Raw genomic sequence first — 21,078 nt, forward strand, 5'->3', positions numbered from 1 at the left:
ACATGAACAGAAGGCTCCTGGTTTCAGGTCAAACGAGGTCAAGGTAATGACATGCTGAGCACCATCTACTATTCCCTCCCCACCTTCCCACCGCACTATCCACTGCTCAATTTTGAACACCTCCTGGAGGAAGCTCCAAGGGGAGCAAGGTTGGGGGGCTTAGGGAGAAGACCCTCAATGTGCACTATTAAGCAATGAACATAGAACAGTATAGCACAGTACAGGCCCTTTGGCCTTCGATGTTGTGCCGAGCTTTGTCTGAAACCAAGATCAAGCTACCCCACTCCCCATCATTCTGGTGTGCTCCATGCGCCTATCCAGTAACCGCTTGAAAGTTCCTAAAGTGTTCAACTCCACTATCACAATAGGCAGTCTATTCCACACCCCAACCACTCTCTCAGTAAAGAATCTACCTCGGACATCCCTCCTATACCTCCCACCATGAACCTTATCGTTATGCCCCCTAGTAACAGCTACATCCACCTGAGGAAATAGTCTCTGAATGTCCAGTCTATCTATCCCGATCATCTTATAAATCTCTATTATGTCGCCTCTCACTCCTCCACTCTAAAGAGGAAAGCCCTAGCTCCCTCAATCTTTCCTCATAAGACCTATTCTCCAAACCAGGCAGCATCCTGGTAAATCTCCTCTGCACTCTCTACAATACTTCCACATCCTTCTTATAGTGAGCTGACCAGAACTGAACACAATATTCCAAATGTGGTCTCACCAAAGTCCTGTACATTTGCAGAATAACCCCATGGCTCTTAAACTCAAACCCCCTGTTAATAAACGCTAACACACTATAGGCCTTCTTCACGGCTCTATCCGCTTGAGTGGCAACATTCAGAGATCTGTGGATATGAACCCCAAGATCTCTCTATTCCTCCATATTCCTCAGAAACCTGCCGTTGACCCTGTAATCGCATTCAAATTTGTCCTTCCAAAATGAATCACCTCACACTTATCAGGGTTAAACTCCATTTGCCATTTTTCAGCCCAGCTCTGCATCCTATCAATGTCTCTTTGCAGCCTACAACAGCCCTCCACCTCACCCACTACTCCACCAAGCTTGGTGTCACCAGCAAACTTACTGAGCCACCCTTCAGCCCCCTCCTCCAACTCATTGATAAAAATCACAAATAGCAGAGGACCCAGCACTGATCCCATCACCACCCTCTGTCTTCTATGGGATAACCAGTTACTTATCCAATCGGCTAAATTTCCCTCTATCCCACACCTCCTTACTTTCTTCATGAACCAACCAGGGGGAACCTTATCAAATGCCTTACTAAAATCCATGCATATGATATCAACTGCTCTACCTTCATTCACATACTTAGTTACATCCTCAAAGAATTAAATCAAATTTGTGAGGCAAAACTTACCCTTCACGAATCCGTGTTGACTATCTGAGATTAAGCTGCATCTTTTCAAATGGTCATAAATCCTTCCCCTCAGGATCTTTTGCATTAACTTACCGACCACTGAAGAAAGACTGACCAGTCTATAATTACCAGGGTCATTCCTATTTCCTTTCTTGAACGGAGGAGCAACATTCGCCACTCTCCAGTCCTCTGGCGCTATCTCTGTGGGCAGTGAGGACCCAAGGATCAAAGCCAAAGGGCTCTGCAATCTCATCCCTTGCCTCCCAAAGAATCCTAGGATATATCCCATCTGGCCCAGGGGACTTATCAACCCACAGGTTTTTCAAAATTGCTAATACATCTTCCCTCAGAACATCTACCTCCTCCAGCCTATCAGCCAGTATCACACACGCATCCTCAAAAACATGGTCCTCTCCTTGGTGAGCACTGAAGAAAATTACTCAATAGTATCATCACGCATTGAGCTAGCTGAGTCTGTAAAAGCACAGTTCCTTAATGAACCTTCATCAGGTTTCAAAAGAACCAAAATGTGAAAGTTGTTAATGGAACCACATGCTGACCAGCTAACCTATTGCAGGTACATTCTCCACCATAGCACTGATAGAAGGGGTCCTGGTAAAGACAAAGCCTTGTTGCCCGTGTGAGGGATGGCTTTGTTCCATTCACCACTCCACTGACAGCCTGCAGAGTACCTGAGCTGACAAGAGCCAATTAACACTCAGATCTCGCAAGTGGCAGGTGCATGGGAACAGGAGTTACCCATTTAGCCTTTACAGCCTGCTCTACCATTCAATAAGATCGTGACTGATCTGTGACTTAAATCTGCATACCTGCCTTTGCCCCATATCCATTCATACCTTTGTTCAAAAGGAACCTATCAATTTCTGATTTAAAATTAATAATCAAGCTCTAAATTTCAATCACCCTTTGCACATACAAGTGTTTCCTAACTTGACTTCTGAAAGTTAAAAAAAAAATGCAGATATTATGTCCCCAGCCTCCAACTCCCCAATCAGTAAAAATAATTTCTCTATCTGTCCTATCAATTCCCCTTGAAACTTTGAACAAATCATCTCTGATCTTCTAACCGCTAAGGAATACACTAGTCTACATCATCTTTCCTCATAATTTAACCCTTGGGTTCTTGTAAATCTACACTGCATTCCCTCCAAGGCTACTATATTGTCCCCAAGGTGCTGAGGCAGAACTGTTCACAGTAACAGCAGGCTTGGTCTATCCAGGGCTTTGTATTGCTGAGAGATGATTTCTAATCCTTTGTATTTCAGTGCTCTAGATATCAAATCCAGCATTCCATTCGTCTTCTCGATTACTCCTTCTACCTGTTCAAAACATTTTAATGATTATGTAGATAAACCCCCACTGTCCTCCAAGTTTCTTTAAGCCTCCATGGTTTTTAAACTCCTCACCAAATTATGAGGGCAATAGATAAATAGAAAAAGTGTTCCCCGTTGATGAAAGGGTTGAGAGCCAGAGGACACAGATTTAAGGTGACTGGCAAAAAAGTAAAAGCAATATGAGGAAAATTGTTTTGCACAGTGAGTGCGTAGCATCTGGATTGCACTGCCTGAGACTTTGGTGGAGGCAGGTTCAATCATGGCCTCAAAACAGAATTAGGTAAGGACCTGATGGGAAACAATTTTCAGAGTTACAGGGCAAGATTGGAGAGTGGGACTAGCTAAGTTGTTCTTGCAGACAGATCCAACAGATCAAAAATCCTTCTTCTGGACTATCATCATTCCGATTTAGGAAGCAACCTATTCTATCCTTGTAAGTCCAAAGTGGTGACCTCACACTTGTCTATACTGAAAGGTGCTTACTGCAGTTACGCCCTTTCATATAATCTATTAATCTTGCTTTGTAAATTTATGCTTCTGAACCCGCTGCTTACAATCCCACCTATCTTTCTGTTATTAGAACCATAGCACGCTACAGTGCAGAAAGAGGCCCTTCAGCCCATCGAGTCTGCACCGAACACAATCCCACCCAGGCCCTACCCCCACATCCCTACATATTATACCCACTAATCCCTCTGACCTACGCATCCCTGGACACTAAGGGGCAATTTCTTAGCACGGCCAATCAACCTAACCCGTGCATCTTAGGACTTCTTTCTTTCTGTTATTGCCAATATCTGAAGAGACAAGAACAGTCACTGTGATCCCAGGGCCATTTGGCTTTACATAGTAAAGAGAGAAGCAATGTAAATGCTTTAAGTAGTTTTAACTGGTTAGATACAATGCCTTATCAGATGGTACAGATTTTCAAACAAAGGTTAATTATGTAAACTTCAAGTAAAGAATCAAATCTGTAATAAACCTTCCAGTAAGTAAACCAAGTACTGTCCACTCAGCAGACAGATTCATTCTCCTCAGAGGAATCATAGCATTCCTGTGGTGCAGAAGGAAGCCATTTGGCCCACTGAGTCTGCACTGACCACAACGCCACCCAGGCCCTATTCCCAAAATCCCACATATTTACCCTGCCAATCCCCTGACACTAGGGTCAATTTAGCATGGCCAATCAACCTAACTCTCACTTGTTGGAATTGTGGGAGGAAACCCATGCAGACACAGGGAGAAAATGCAAACTCCACACAGAGAGTGATCCGAACCCGGAATTGAACCCAGGTCCCTGACATTGAGAGGCAGCAGTGCTAACTGCTGTGCCACCGCGCCACTCCAAAGTGATTTCAAATGAACCTATTGGATTATAACATGGTGTCGTGCGACCTCTCATTTTGTCCACTTCAGTCCAACACCTTCATCTTCACATAAAGGGACTGGACACTGGTTTATATCCAATATCTCATACAAAGTGATGAAGCTGGAAATGGTTTGCACAACTTAAAGATATGAAAGAGTAGGTACAGTAAAATAAAATAAATTAAGTGAATACTTAAAATTTGCATTGTTACACTCAAAGGCAGCTGGAGCTGCAATATCACATTTTCATCCACGTCCGATATACCAGAGTGACACAGGATTAATATTCACGGTGGTCAAACTATGCGCTAGATATGTTATTGATTTCATAATACATACTTAACCTCAACAGTGCCAAAGACTAACATCCTGTAAAGTCAATAGCATAGAGTGCATTGTTTCATAAGCATTGTTTGTACAATTGTTTTGTACACTAGAAGCGTGCAACTATAATTGCTTTAGGTGCATGTCAATAATTCTTTCATTACCTTGCACTGTGGAAGAGGCCAAGATTAAATGCAGAGGTTTCTGTTTCACCAATGCTTCATGTGTTGTCAGGCTTTTATATCCCACCTCACCTTCCGCTCCAGCCATCATATCATCATTCTGTCCTTCCTCCAGAGCAGCCTTTAGCTGCTGCTCATTCCCATTGCAAGCTATCTGTGAACACAAAATAACACACTGCAGTAAGATACTCAAGCATGGACACACATTGGCAAATTGCAATTCAATGCAATTATTCAGTCACTGCCAGTTTCAAGATCCCCAATTCAGCTTAATGGTTGAGATTTTGTTTTTAATGAAATGATCCCTAGACTAGAAGTCGAAAAACCCAATGCTCGAATATAATTGACACCTACATAAATCATAATCTTGTAATTTACACTGATAACAAGTTGCTTCACTTCACAGCTACTTTACAACTCTGAAATTAATGGTGAACCTGGCAGTCTTTGACATTGGTTATTACTGGTCCTGTAGTGCTTTAAATACTCTGACTAGGTAAAATCATAGAATCCCTACAGTGCAGGAGGCTGCCATTCAGCCCATCAAACCTGCACCAACAACAATCCCACCAAGACCCTATCGCTGCAACTCTACCTATACAGCCTACTGATCTCCCTGACACTAAAGGTTAATATAGCATGGCCAATCAACCTAAGGCACACATCTTTGGAATGTGGGAGGAAACCGAAGCACCTGGAAGAAATCCACACAGACAGGGGGAATACACAGACAGCACCTGAGGCTGGAACTGAACCCGGCTCCCTGGCACTGTGAGGCAGCAGTGCTAACCACTGTGCCTAGTTCCTAGAATCCTGACGAACTTCTGAAATTTTATTGCAATGTGCTCAAAATAACATGGTGAATTCTGCACACTCATTACAAAACAAACTGAAAGCACGGGATGCATTTTACAATAAATTTTTGTCATCTTGTCCCTGTTAATTCAAAGCTATTCTCTTGCGCTGAATTTTTTTGAACCAAATCAGTCAAGCTAGGCTCTATTAATAGTTATGTAGAAGGGTCACAATGACTCGAAACATTATCTCTGTTTCTCTCTCCATTGATGCTTCCAGACCTGCTGAGATTATCCAGCATTTTCTGTTTTTATTTAATTTAAACTCTGCCCACTGTACTGTTCCAAAGAAACTCAATGTAAACTTGAGGACTAGCCCCTCCAACTAGACCTTTACAGTCTTCTGGACTCAACACTGAATTCAAAAACTTCTAACTATACTCTGTCTCATTTTGCTTCCTTTTTTTTCCCCAGTTTTTCTCCTTTTTTTGCTTTCAGTCAGCAGCTCAAGTCACACCCATCATTTTATTGTTTCTTCTCTGACCGCATCATCCTTCCCTTTGGCCCTGGAAATCCAAGTTTACTGTCATTTAATCTCTCCTGTCTTCCACCCTATTACAGACTTTCCTATTGTCCTTCTCCTGCCCAAAACCTTTCATCACAAGTGGAACTTTTCCACTTGTGATGAAAGGTCACAGAACTTAAACATTAATTATTTCTCTCCTCACAGAAACCAAAAGAGAAAATGCTTGAAAATCTCAGCAGCTGACAAAGGGTCATCTGGACAGAAACAGAATTGAGTACTGTAGAATCCCTGCAGTGTAGCTGGCCCAACAAGTTTGCACTGACTCTGTCAGAGCATCCCACCCTATCCCCGTAACCCATGTATTTGCCATGCTAATCAGCACAGTGGCACAGTGGTTAGCACTGTTGCCTCACGGTGCCAGGGACAAGGGTTCAATGCCTCAGGTCACTGTCTGTGTGGAGTTTGCACGTTCTCCCTGTGTCTTCATGGGTTTCTCTAGGTGCTCCAGTTTCCTCCTACATTCCAAAGGTGTGCAGGCTAGGGTGACTGGCCATGTTAAATTGAACTTTAGTGTCAGGGGGACTAACAGGATAAATATATGGGGTTACAGGGATAGGGCCTGGGTGGGATTTTTGCCAGTGCAAGCTCAATGGGCCGAATGGCCTTCTTTTGCACTGCAGGGATTCTATGATAATCCCCCTACCCTAAACACTTTTGGACACTAAGGGGCAATTTTGGATTCGATTCCTGGCTTGGGTCACTGTCTGTGCGGAGTCTGCATGTTCTCCCCACGTCTGTGTAGTTTTCCTCCAGGTGCTCCGGTTTCCTCCCACAGTCCGAAAGCCGCACAGGTTAGGTGCATTAGCCATACTAAATTCTCCCTCAGTGTAAACGAACAGGCGCCAGAGTGGCGTCTAAGTGATTTTCATAGTAACTTCATTGCAGCGTTAATGTAAGCCCACTTGTGCCACTAATAAACAAACCTCAAACTTTAACAATACTACTATGCCATACCCTCCTCAGTATTTCCAGCATTTTCTGTTTTTGTTTTGGATTTCCAGTATCACAGTATTCGATTTGCCAACTCAAATTAAACTGAAATAAACCAGTGGAGAATTGTGAAAAACTATTAGCTAATAATTTAAATCAAGTAACTATAGAATTAACAGGTGGAGATTGTACATAAGCTTCTTGAAACTTTACCTATATCATGCTCAACAGCATTCCTTTGAGGCTTTTGAAGTGTAACAGCAGCATCCTCGTCAACTACTATTCATAGATAATACTATAATTCAGTCTTCCCAACTCTAGTGCTGCAGATCAATCCAGCATTTTATCGAGTCCAAACACAACTTATATAAAAAAAACTGCTCATTTCCTCCACATGAATTTCACAATAAGATCAAAACAATGTTTTTTTTTCATATCCCTCAAGGACAATTAGGGATGGGCAATGAACGCTGGCCTAGTCAGTGAAGCCCACGTTCCATGAATGAATTTTAAATATTACAATTTATTACAGTAACTTACAAAGGGAACAAAATGCACATCTAGTTTCAAAAGTCATGGAGTTTAGTTTTGGAGAGAAATCACACTCAAATGAGGAGCTTGACTCAGGAAGGCAAGGAGAACCAAACGATTACTGCACAAGCTGGGCAGCACGGTGACAAAGTGGTTAGTATTGCTGCCTCACAGTGCAGGAGACCAGGGTTCAATTCTGGCCTCAGGTTATTGTCCGTGTGGAGTTTGCATGTTCTCCCCTGGCGCTCCGGTTTCCTCCCACACTCCAAAAACGTGCAGGTTAGGTTGATTAGCCATGATAAATTGCCCCTTACTGTCAGGAGGATTTGTAGGTTAGATAAGTGGGGTAACAAGGATAAGGCCTGGTGGGATTGTGGTCAGTGTAGATGCGACAGGCCAAATGGCCTCTTTTGCACTGTAGGATTCTATGATCCTAAGGGTAAAAGAAAGGCACGAGGCACATTCAGCAGAGGGAAATCCATAGGGAATGCTTTTGAACATCCACAAAATATCACTGTGTACTTTCCCTCAAGTGCAAAGGTAGTCAAGTGGACATTTCAGCCATTTTCCATTTCCTCTGCAAGAAGAATTCAGGTTGAGTTAAAACTCTGTGCTGGATTGGAATCAAAGACAAGTGTGTCAAATGGTTACTGAGTAACAATAGCTTAAATACAGGCACATTCCATGAGGCAAAGAAAGGACATCCAAAGCTGGAGCTCCCTGAATGAATAAAGCGAAAGCAGATTGAAATGAAACAGCACATCAGTACAGCAGATAAGACTGAAGTGTTTGCAGCGATCGTCGGCCGGAAGTGCTGAGCGGATTATCCATCACAACCTCTTCCTGAGGTCCCCAGAATCACAGATGTCAGTCTTCAGCCAATTTGGTTCACCCCACATATCAAGCTGAGGGCACCGGATACTGCAAAGGCTATGGGCCCTGGCAACATTCTGACAATAATGCTGAAGACCTGCACTCCAGTATTTGCTACCAAGAGGACAAATCCAACCAGACTAAATACTGCCCCATTAGTAATGGAAGGGTTCATCAACAGCGCTATCAAGCAGCACTTGCTTAGCAAAACTCTGCTTTAGGTTCCACCAGAGTCACTACAACCTTCAAACATGAACAAAGTAGCAGAACTCCAGAGGTGAGAGTGACTGCCCTTGATACAGGTAGCCCTATAAAGTATGGCATGAAGAAGCTCTAGCAAAACTGAAGTCAATGGGAATCAGGGAGAAAACACTCCGCTGGTTGGAGTCATACCCAGCAAAAAGAAAGATGATTGTGGTGATTGAAAGTCAAAGAGTTCCAGGACATCACTGCAGGAGTTCCTCAGGGTAATAGGTCCAACCATCTTCAATTGTTTCATCAATGAGTGATCTTCCTTCCATCATAAAGTCAAATGTGGGGATATTCGCTGATGGCGGCACAATGTTCAGCACAATTCACAATTCCTCTGATACCAAGGAGGGGAGTCATGATGTGGGTATGCCGGCGTTGGACTGGCGTAAACACAGTGAAAAGTCTGACAACACCAGGTTTTAGTCCAACCTATTTATTTGAAAATATACTCACAAGCTTTCAGGTTAGTCCCTTCGTCAGGCGAATGGAGAGTTCTGGCCTCAGACAGAGCATATAAAGCACAGACAGTTTAGAGATTACTGATTAGAATGCGAATCCTTACACCTAACCTGCTGTTCAAAACCTGAAGTGGCTGATAATGTGAGTGGAAGGAGCACTGATCACAGTTTAAAGAGATGTGTATTGTCTCCAGACAGTACAGTAAGTGAGGTTTTGCAAACCCAGGCAAGTCACGGGGGTTACAGATAGTGCGACATGAACCCAAGATCCCTGTTGAGACCGTCCTCATGTGTGCGGAACTTGGCTATCAGTCTCTGTTCAGCAACTCTGCGCTGTCGTGTGTCGTGAAGGCTGCCTTGGAGAATGCTTACCCGAAGGTCAGAGGCTGAATGCCCGTGACCACTGAAGTGTTCGCCAACAGGAAGGGAACAGTCTTGCCTGGTGACTGTCGAGCGATGTTCATTCATCCGTTGTCGTAGCGTCTGCATGGTCTCCCCAATGTACCATGCTTCGGGACATCCTTTCTTGCAACGTATCAGGTAGACAATGTTGGCCGAGTTGCAAGAGTATTTACCATGTACCTGGTGGATGGTATTCTCACGTGTGATGATGGTAGCCATGTCGATGATCCGGCATGTCTTGCAGAGGTTGCTGTGGCAGGGTTGTGTGGTATTGTGGTCACTGTTCTCCTGAAGGCTGGGTAGTTTGCTGCGAACAATGGTCTGTTTGAGGTTGTGTGGTTGTCTGAAAGCAAGAAGTGGGGGTGTGGGGATAGCCCTGGCGAGATGTTCGTCTTCATCAATGATATGTTATCAATGATATTCTAATCAGTAATCTCTAAACTGTCTGTGCTTTATATGCTCTGTCTGAGGCCAGAGCTCTCCATTCACCTGACGAAGGGACTAACCCGAAAGCTTGTGAGTATATTATCAAAAAAATAGGTTGGACTAAAACCTGGTGTTGTCAGACTTTTCACCAAGGAGGGGAGACAGAGGAGAGGGGGAAGGAGTTCGACAAAAAGTCATTTGGATTCGAAATACCAGCTTTTTTCTCTCCTTACAGATGCTGCCAGACCCGCTGAGATTTTCTAACATTTTCTCTTTTGGGTCTTCTGATACTGAAGCAGTCATGTCCAAATGCAGCAAAACTTAGACAATATCCAGATGAATGAGCTATGTACATGGGCAGCAGCTTAAAAAGAGAGCTCACCATCATCTTCTCATAGGCAATTAGGGATGGAAAATAAATGCTGGCCTAACCAGCAGTGCCCACATCCAATGAATTAATAAAGAAAGAAAATGGAATTGATTATTAAAAGGGAATTGAATAAATTCCTGAAGTGGAAATATTTGTAGAAATATGGAGAAAGAGTCAAACCAACTACATAACTCTTCAAAGAATGGCCCAGGCACACTGTACCAAAAGGTATCCTTTCGTACATTGTCTTTGAGATTGCATAAAATCCTCACCCAATGCAAGGTCTGCTGGGTTGGCAAAAGCAATGAACATTCCCACTCCCAGAACTGAATCTGATCTTCATCTTCTGGCACAGTCACTTAGATTAATAGAGGATTCTATCTGCATCACAAGTGATGCATAATAAGAAGTTCATGCATTGCATCTGAAGACAATGTCACTTATCTATCGCAAACGTGATGATTTTAAGTATGAAAGAAAGCTCATCTGAGGATTTTATTTTCTTCAGCTGATCTTTCCTTCATTCCTGCTTAGAATCCTGACATGCATTGAAGAGGGAATATAATTACTTTGGCCTTTTTTGCCAGAGGTCTGAAAGTAACCTTATTATATTTAGCAGGCATAAAAACGAAGAGTAATCACGCAAAATAACAAATGAAGAGTGCTCTCAAGTACAGTGCGTACCTTCAATGTGCTGTGTTAACTCAACATTGTTACAGTTAGGCAGCTTTTTCTTGCTGGCTGATGCCCTGTAACCACAAAACTGAAAAAAGCTGTTTTGAGAGCTTTCATTTCACTTGGGAGATTTTGGGCCAATCCAAATCCAATAATCTGCTCTGAAAACTCTGTTCACATTTTGAATGCTGTGACAATCCACAACATTCTTAAACATACAATATCCAAAATGAAAGAACCCACAACATTCTAAAAATAAGTCAATTTGCCCCATCACCCAATGTTAATGGATGGATCCTATTTAAAAAAATTCAGGATCTAGATCTGTGTCTTCACCAGAAACAAATCAATTCTTTAGGTCACAACCTACTGTGTTGGTTAAATCTGTCCACTGATTTCTGAGAAATATTATTTGCAAACAAACCAATTAATGGGCGGGGGGAGATGATTTCCATCGGTAGAGGTATTTCAGACCACAAATACTTTGAATTCCATATGTGGCACTCAGCTGCATATAAAAGGAAGTATAGCATTGCCCACATTTGTCATTTGCATCATGTACAAAAACTCTGGAATGCGCTTAGTACATTTTTAGAACAACTAACATCAAGGGGCAGTGCAAGCCAAAACAGATGCTTCAAAACAAACTGAATTGTTTTATCTCTTATTTTAGTATTGTTATAAAGGTGGATTGTGGGGAAGAGAAGGGAAGTAGTGAACAATAATGGAATGGTTACAACACAGGAGACAACTTTTTGGTCTGTTGTCTGTGCCAGTTCACTTCAACAGCAATTAATTCGCTAGTCCCACTCCTGTGTCTTTTCCCTGCAAAGTTTTCCTCTTCATGTAATTATCTAATTAGCTTTCAAAGGCTACAGTTAAATGAAGAGTTACAGGTGGTTTTAGAGCTACAGGAAATTACAGAAAAGGGATGTGCACAGCCATGGATGGATTTAAACATAAAAGTGAGAACTTTAAATTTGAGAAGTTGTGGAACAACCAGAAATGAAAGACACAATGGCACAGTGGTTAGCGCTGCTGCCTCACAGCACCGGGAACCCGGATTCCCAGCTTGGGTCACCATTCATGTGGAGTCTGTATGTTCTCCTCGTGTCTGCATGAGTTTCCTCCAGGTGCTCCGGTTTCTTCCCACAGTCCAAAAGATGTGCTGGTTAAGTGTATTGGCCATGCTAAATTTTTGCTCAGTGTATCGAACAGGCACCAGAGTGTGGCGACTAGGGGATTTTCAGTAACTTCATTGCAGTATTAATGTAAACTCACTTGTGACACAAATAAACAAACTTAAACTTAAGGGTTTGTAGAACTTGAGGAGTAGCATAGAAGAGTCAGATGTTTGTACAAAATGCAACTTATTTGCATTTTGAGGGCATGCTAGAGGTCAACAAAGAACTGGAGCAATCGATTCCAGAAGTGGCAAAGGCATGGATGAGTTTAAGCAGCAGTACTGAGATATTAGAGGGAGAACAAACAGTTTTTGTTTTAAACAGACATCAAAGTTTCATCCTCAGAGCTACATGCAAAAAATAAACTCCTGGTTACCTTTAAAGCTGGTTTTTCCTCTCCATTGGTTGAGGAAGAGTCTTCTGCTTGCTGAGGCACAAGGACAAACTCCTCACTGTTCAATGTGGAAACAGAGTCTGATGAACCACTCACCTTGCGCAAGGAAGCTTGATCATCCATTTCTCAATCAGTACAATGCACAGCAACAACCTGAAAGAGAGATTATAATAAGCATACGAGCCTTTCGAGTCAATATCTATTGCTGATTTTTAAAAATATGCTAGCAGGCTAAAAAACAAAACAGGAAAAATTGGAGAAAATCCTGCTTCTATTTTTAATATCACAATCTCAAGAAATAAAAAAGCAGGCAAAAAGCAGTTACAATCCCACAATCATTTACACAGTTCACAGCCAACACTTCCAAGAGCCTCAAAGTTACGTTCCTAGGAGTTACATAAAGAATGGATTTCACATTATTGCTTATTCACTGAGCTGGGGTTGAGCACCCAATCAGCTGCATTACTCTCACATTATTCATGCATAATATGCTAATTACACTGAATCTGGAATTGTAGCTGTGTGCCAACACCACATCACTGAATACATCTAAACAGACAGTCTACACTAGGTGCTTCTAAAAATACTGTTCTTCACTCAAGCTACAAAAACACTGCAGGTTTATTTACATTGAGCATTTTCTTTGAGGACTGCAAACTTTACCTTTCCTACCCGGAATCAAGAATGCACCATGCAGGGAATGCTAAGGAAACAATACGCTATATCAGTCTACAGCATGGTTAGAATGTCAATATGCCACCTTACACGCTCACTGGGACAAAGGCACATGAGTCTGCCCGCTGCATTAACTCCCCTATTCCAATGAACAGAACACAGATTTCATTTTCCATCAACATTTTGACTAATTTAAAAAAAAACAACAAAAAAAGACCCAAAGAACTTCTCAAATTACTTCCCTGTGTGACACTGCAAACTTGGGCATAGAAATGTGCACTCTCATTGTTAGTAAGACCATCCAACACATATTGGTTGCAAACAAATTGGGGGAGGGTGTAGCAAATATAGAGTGACAAAATACAGTGAAAAATTACAAATTTACTGAAGAGGTGCATAATTGGCAAATAAATATAGATTAAGTGTGAAGTAGAACATGTTGCTGGGAAGATTGAGGAGGTCACAAAGAGTACTCCTTGAAAATAAGTGCCTAAGTGGGGTAGAGAAAGAGAAGAATTGAAGGGTACTGAGATACAGTTCATTAACATTACTAGCACAGGTTGATAGAGCAACTTTGAAAGACAGCGAGCAAAGCACTGGAATTTAAAGGGACAGAATTAAAAAGCAGAAACATTGTATTAAATTTGCATAGGCCCGTGATTAGGCTCCCAAGTGTGCCACGAGAAAAGATTCAAAATGATTCAAACTTCATGAAATTAAACTAAAGCTAACCTTTGTCTTCAGCTCCATGGTTGGCACCTCCAAGACCCAAAAAATCTCGGATCTCCTGCACGTACACCGGCTGGGAAAGAGCCATATACGTGATTTAGAAATATGTTGGTCAGGTCCGTGCACATGACCAATGGGGCTTGGAGTTGAAGATAAGGCCACATGTATCTGCACACAAAGTGAAAACTCAAAAAGGACAAAAAATCCTGGGAAAAGCAAGAGAGAAAAGGATATTAAAAAAAAGATAGAGGACAGGGAGAAGTTAAAAACAAAGTTCCCAGTGAGGGAAGTAGACAGAGCAAATAGGTGTGCCTCAAAAATTGTACAGCAGTGTGCCATGACATAAAAGTTTGGGAACCACTGGCTTAGACCACATTTAAGATACTGCGGATAGTTCCGAGAAAGTGCAAAAGGAATTTACCAGGAAGATCAAATTCAAAAGAGATAGCACTCTCTTCAATGGTAATGACTGAAATCGTGAACCAAAATATCAGAGATGACGACGCAAGAATTCATGTTTACTGATGACTGTGCACCCACTGTAAATATGGCCTTCAAATAGTCAAGGACTGTTTTTCAATACTGATGACAACTATGGGTTAACCACCAGCTTAAAAGAAATCAGGAATACTCCACCAATCACGATCTAATGCTGACTACACCTAATCCACTATAACTATCAATGACAATGCTGAAGGCTGTCAGTAACTTCACCTATCTTGGAAGTATAATCTGCAGAAATTATTGCATTGACAGCATGGTGCCAAATAGAACAACACAGAGAAGATTAGCATGGCCCCTGCGCAAGGATGACACACAAATTCATGAAACATTCTATATTGTTTGGGTGGCATAGTTTCACAGCTCCAGGGATGGGGTTCAATTCCCAGCTTGGGTCACTGTGTGGAGTTTGCACATTCTCCTCGTGTCTGTGTGGGTTTCCTCCGGGTGCTCCGGTTTCCTCCTACCGTCCAAAGATGTGCGGGTTAGGTTGATTGGCCATGCTAAAAATTGCCGTTAGTGTCCTGAAATGCATAGGTTAGAGGGATTAGTGGGTAAATATGTAGGGATATGGGGTAGGGCCTGGGTGGGATTTGGTTGGTACAGACTTAATGGGCCGAATGGCCTCTTTCTGTACCGTAAGGTTTCTACGATTTCTACGATTGAACTGCCAGAGCAAGCTTGGAATTTTCCCATTTACACAAAAGACTGTGGAGAAAACAAGACATCAAATTTACAACAAAACCAGCTGTATCAACTACGTACAAAGCAGTGGTAGAAGATACTTCTCCAAAAAGCTGAGACGTGGACTGCAGACATGTTAAGCAGTTTGACAAATTTCACGTGGAGGTGTATTCGTAAAGTCATGAGCATCAACGTAGACGAAACATCCAACACAGGTATGTCAAAAGAGCAAAAATATCCAGAATCAAGTAACTCTTCGTCAGACGTCAGATCAGAAAGGAGTGGACATGCAGTACGTATGATTAACGATAGAATCCCTCAGATGCTCACATATTCACAACTTAAACTTGGACACTGACTGTGAGCTAGGCCAAGATTAAGATTCAAGGGATCTTTGAAGCTGAACTTCAGGAAACATGGCATGCCTACCGCAGACTGAGGAAACGAGCAATACAGACAGACCTGAGGAGCAATCTCAAGTAGTAACGTTGTTCCTTCCAACAGCAGAAAATACAGGCAGCTAAGGACAAAAGGAAAGGTTAAAAAGACTAGGAAATCCCAAAAAAACAATTTATCATGTCACACTGTGGAAAGCAATGTGGATCTACAATCAGACTCCACAGCCACATCAGAATGCATAACAGATGACTCATGTGCAAAAAACAGCCATCTTCAATAATGAATGGAAACCAACAACCACCATAACAGAGTTTGAACAGGTTGGGGATCTTTTCTCCAGAAAGAGAAAACTGATGGATGGCATGATAGAGGTTAAGTTATCAAACACTTGATGTTTCCTCATGGACAAGACATAGCGGCTACAACTACAAGACAATCACCAATAGGGAATTTGGGAGAAACTTCTTTAACCAGGCAGTGATCAGAATGTGGAATTTGCTACCACAAAGAGTGGTTGAAGTGAACAGCATGGATGCACTTTTCTGGCAAGCTAAATATATAAGGAAGAAAAGAATAGGAGGATAATGTCAATGGTGCTGAAGAAGGGTGCTTGGCAGAGCGAGAGTTAATGTGGGACTGGAGCACAGAAGCACCCACAATATGATGATTGACTGTGTGTAGGAGCCAGCATGAAGACAGCACCCATGCTTGGCAGTGCCTTGCATATATATATGATATAGTTATGGTTTACCCGTATGTCCAACCATACAAGTCTCCAGACCTCTTAGTGAAATACCAAGCAACCTTACAATAAATGGGGTTAGATGGAGGAGGGTGGAAAGAGAATAATCACCAGCATGGATCTGATGGGCCACGGGGCATGTTTCCTGTTGTAAATAAAACGCAATTTGCAAATTCACCAGGCAACATGACAACACAGTTATATGACAGGCATGCAACTTAAAATCCACAAAGGTGAAGCAGAAGTCCTCCTTGCAGGTCAGAAATTATTTTTTAACACAAACTCATCAACTCAGAATTATTTTGGAATACACTTAAGGCCATCGCCAAGGACTTAAGAAGCCCTTTCAAACTTAAAACCCTTGAGGCTGTGAGTGTGCTTTTTTGTTAAGAGATTTGCCGCTCATCCCAAAACAGATGCCAATAGTCATCTTTAATATCTTGGTCAGGAAGATGACAGAGAAAGCTTAAATCCACAGCCATACATTATAGCGGATTACAAATCATAAGGAGCCCTTTTACCCAAAAATGCAGCAGTTTTCCCTATAAAAAAAGTAATCAATCTACAGGTTATAGGTGCAAAGCACTTAAATGCAAAGGTGTCTGTATATTTAAGTATCCCTAATCTACAAGGTTCCTTGCACAAAGTCTTGGTTATTTCCAGTAATTAAGTATTTGGGCTCATTTTATTTGCCACTGGGTTCTCAGAGATGCACTTTGTTACTTTTCCATTGACCATAAAGGTGACAGAAAGGCAACAGACTCTCAAAAAAATAATCATCACAACTGACTTGACCATTGGGCAGCGTCCAACTCAGGTCATTTCAACTTGAAATAGTGGTGATTGGTGGTTGGTCTGGTGATTGTCAAACTTGGTATGGCAAGAAAATAACTAAAGGCTGTAAAATCTGAGGCCAAGGCTTTAACACCAGGGTTAAAAATCACCGAGATTAAATTTCAAGCTTCAGCTCACTTGTGTTTTTAAAGTCACTGAAGAGCTCGCCCAATGAGTCTTCCTGGTGTTCGGGACCAAGGGAAGGTCTGCCTCTTCAGAGTCAGACTGCCACCTACACCAAGGAAGATAGACGGAGCGATTTTATGGAACAAATATCCAGCTTTGCTCTGGTTACCCATAGGTCAACTCAATGACAAAGTTATAATAATTTACTTCTACGACTTCAGTGTTGACTGGACAAGGAAAATAAATCGTGTACCTTTTGGTTCTCAAAGCCATTTTAAGAGAGAAAGTGGTCCAAGGATTGCAGAAGTACATGCAAATAATATTGAGATGGAATTTCCCTCCCAGATAGAGCAAAATATGGATACAGGTATACACCCACAACTTGACTCTTCATCTAATCAGCGCATCATCTAATTGATGTATCATCTAATCTTAGGGACAATTGATGGGAGAGAGAGATGACATATTCCGAACATATATTTGTGCCATCACTAAGACCACTTATTTCTTAACAGTGATGTTAACTTTGCCCATCTCAGTTCATCTGCTGCTGAAACCCTCATCCATTCCTTTGTTCCCCCTAGACGTGACTATCTCAATTCACTCTGGCTGCTCTCCCATGTTCCACCCTCCAAAAACATCAGCTCATCCAAAGCTTGCTACCCACCATGACTTATCTTCCACCAAATCATCCCTGTGCTTACTGGCCTTCAGTGGCTCCCAGCAAAGCAAGATCTTGCTTTCAAATTCACATCTATATTTTCAAATCCCTCCATTGTCTTGCCTCTCCATACCTCTGTAATCGCCTCCCACATTCCAAGATATTTGTTCTCCTCAAGTTCTGGCCTCTTATGCATTTCAAATCATGGTCACCTCACCATGTGGGGCCTGGGCCCCTCACCCTGGAATTCCCCCTTACATCTCTCTCTCACCACCTGACATTTCTCTGTTAGGAAATATTTAAACCCCGTCTCATCAACCAACCTTTGATCACTTGATCTAATATCACCTGATGGTTCCCTGCCATATTTTGTTTTATAATGCTCCTGTGAAGCGCCTTAGGGTATTTCATTATGTTAGTTTTTTTAAAGTTACACTGGGGAGACCATGCAGATGCTACGACAATGGATGAACGAACACCACTCGACAATCACCAGGCAAGACTGTCCCCTTCCTGTTGGCAAACACTTCAGCGGTCACGAGCATTTGGCCTCTGATCTTCGGATAAACGTTCTCCAAAGCAGCTTTCATGACATATGACAGCGCAGGGTCGCTGAGCAGAAACTGATAGCCAAGTTCCGCACACGAGGGCGGCCTCAACCGGGATCCTGGGTTCATGTCACACTATCTGTAACCCCCATGACTTGGCTGGGCTTGCAACATCTCACTTACTGTCCTGTCTGGAGACAATACACATCTCTTTAACCTATGCTTAATGCTATCTCCACTCACATTGTCTCCATCTTTAAGACTTGATTAGGTGTAAAGACTCGCATTCTAATCAGTATTCTGTAAACTGTGCACCTTTATATGCTCTGTTTGTGATCAGGGCTCCCCACTCTCCTGACGAAGGAGCAGTGCTCTGAAGAATCTAGAACCAGAGGGCATGGCCTATGCAGTTGAGCCAAGTCTTTCAGAAGTCAAATTAGGAAGCACTTCTACACACAAAGGCTGGTAGAAGTTTGGCGCTCTTTTCCGACCCACAAAAGGCAATTGATGCTAAATCAATTGTTAAATTTAACTTTTATTAAGAAAGGTACTGAGAGAGACAAGGCTACAGTGGACAATGGAATTATGTCACAGATCAGCCATGACAGCAGGTTCAAAAGGCTACTCCGATACCTATGTTCTTAAGACTTTTTAGGCAGGCTGCATCAACAAGAACCACAAAAGCCTCAAAGTGAACTTGGGTCAAACTCAGTATTAGAATGAAGGGAGTTAAGATCCAAATTAGCAGGAATGCAATGGCAGCACATATTATGCCCCTAGAGTCTATGTGCATCGAGTTTGTCAATCTGCAAGTATTCCATCACCTCCACTATTATATCCAGACAAACTCAGGTGATCATGCGAATAACTCGCTGCTTCCACATTACCAGATACACTGTCTGGAAGATTATTACTGAACAACAAGAACATGACATAGTGATACCAGGTCTGAAGGACTTTGGTTATAGAATATAGAACACTACAGCACAAACAGGCCCTTTGGCCCACAAGTTGCGCCAATCACATCAACACCTACCAATCCATAGACCTATCTATAACCCCCAATCCCATTAAATCCCATATACTCATCCAGAAGTCTTTTAAAAGACCCCAGCGAGTTCGCCTCCACCACCACTGACGGCAGCCGATTCCATTCACTCACCACCCTCTGAGTGAAAAACTTACCCCTAATATCACCTCTGTACTTATCTGGAGAGACTAGAGCAGCTGAGGGTTGCTCTTTGAAGTGCAGGTAAAGTCAAAGAGATTGAACTGTTTTAAATTCCAAAGAGTTTGAATAGAAAAAAGGAGAAAGTATTTCTTTTGGCACTCCCTTGATACGGCACCTGGAGACATTTTTTTAAAAACTGTTTTTTAGGCAGGTTAGTTCTTATTTTGAGATTTGGCATCTTTGTCTTCATCTCCTCACTACAAACATTCCTTAACTTCTGTGCCAATTGGCTGCCCTAATTTTACACACCCACAGATGTTCAGACCAAACTTTAACCTCCGCATATCTCTGGAACTTAACCAGAGTTAAAAACAAAATTTCAGAGCAGGAATAGGCCATCTAGCCTCGCGAGCCTGTTCCGCCATTCAATAAAATCATGGCTGATCTTTTTGTGGACTCAGTTCCACTTACCCACACACTCACCATAACCTTTCATTCCTTTACTGTTCAAAAATGTATCTACCATTGCCTTAAAACATTCAATAAGTTAGCCTCAACTGCTTCACTGAGCAGGGAATTCCACAGATTCCCAGCTCTAAGTGAAGAAGTTTCTCCTCAACTCAATCCTAAATCCAGTTCCAACACAATATTCCAAATGAGATCTGAGTACGTGTTCAGTCGACGGGTCTTGTAAACTGCTAATCTAAACTACTGCCCCAGCTATATGGAGAAAGAAACTTGCAGTTGGATGTTGAGCAAATTGTCTTATTTTGTCCTGAAGGGCCGAGTCTGTGGGCAGGCCATGACTGCCCAGCATAGTGCCAGAGGCTTACATTAGATTTACAAATCCATTACCAAGACCACTGAGAAATCAGATTAGTGTCACATCCGACTGCCTAAATCACTGCAAAAGTGAGAGTAAGGCAGGATAGTCATCAGGAGACTTGTTCATATACACATGTAAATATATAAATCTTTAAACCCTATAATAGATAGATATGCAACCAATCAACTGATTTCAACTCCATTATCTTAACTATCTTAATCTTTGCATTCAGCCAACAGATCCACTTTTTAAAAATTTATAGTATAGATTTTGATGGCACTTATTACTAAAGAAAGACAGTTAAATCAGAGGTCCAAATTAAATAGGGAAACAACAGCAAATGTGAAGTTGTCCACTTTGGTAGGAATAATGGTAGGAAGGGCTATTACTTACAGGGCGAAAAACTGCAGCATGCGACAGTGCAGAGGGACCTCGGGGTCCTTGTGCATGAGTCGCAAAAACCCAGCCTGCAGGTGCAGCAGGTGGTCAGGAAGGCGAATGGGATGCTGGCCTTCATAGCGAGGGGGATTGAATATAAAAGTAGGGAGATCTTGCTGCAACTGTACAGGGCACTGGTGAGGCCGCAGCTGGAGTACTGTGTGCAGTTTTGGTCGCCGCACTTACGCAAGGATATTTTGGCTTTGGAGGGAGTGCAGAGGAGGTTTACTAGGCTGATACCGGAGTTGAGGG

At 42.3% G+C, this 21,078-nt stretch overlaps 1 protein-coding gene and 1 non-coding gene across 5 annotated transcripts in view; one reads left to right on the forward strand and one right to left on the reverse strand.

The window, feature by feature from the left end:
* The window catches only part of rabgap1l (RAB GTPase activating protein 1-like), a 462,369-nt gene that overhangs the window by 413,912 nt on the left and 27,379 nt on the right, over window positions 1–21,078 (reverse strand). For 2 of the 4 annotated variants that reach the window (XM_080196010.1, XM_080196011.1), the window contains 2 exons: window positions 12,589–12,645; window positions 4,600–4,771 (listed from right to left, as the gene is read on the reverse strand). In XM_080196010.1, the coding sequence (XP_080052136.1) occupies window positions 4,600–4,771; window positions 12,589–12,615 (199 nt within the window). In that variant the 5' untranslated portion in view covers window positions 12,616–12,645. Of the gene's footprint in view, window positions 1–4,599; window positions 4,772–12,474; window positions 12,646–21,078 lie in introns of all 4 variants that reach the window. The other 2 variants (XM_080196008.1, XM_080196009.1) reach the window with 1 other exon arrangement.
* On the forward strand, window positions 14,639–14,740 carry LOC145348745 (U6 spliceosomal RNA). The gene has a single exon (XR_013887987.1). It is a non-coding gene; the product is annotated as a U6 spliceosomal RNA (small nuclear RNA).

Source organism: Carcharhinus amblyrhynchos, chromosome 9, assembly GCF_965287045.1.
Source record: "Carcharhinus amblyrhynchos chromosome 9, sCarAmb.v2.hapA, whole genome shotgun sequence".
Classification (NCBI taxonomy): domain Eukaryota; kingdom Metazoa; phylum Chordata; class Chondrichthyes; order Carcharhiniformes; family Carcharhinidae; genus Carcharhinus; species Carcharhinus amblyrhynchos.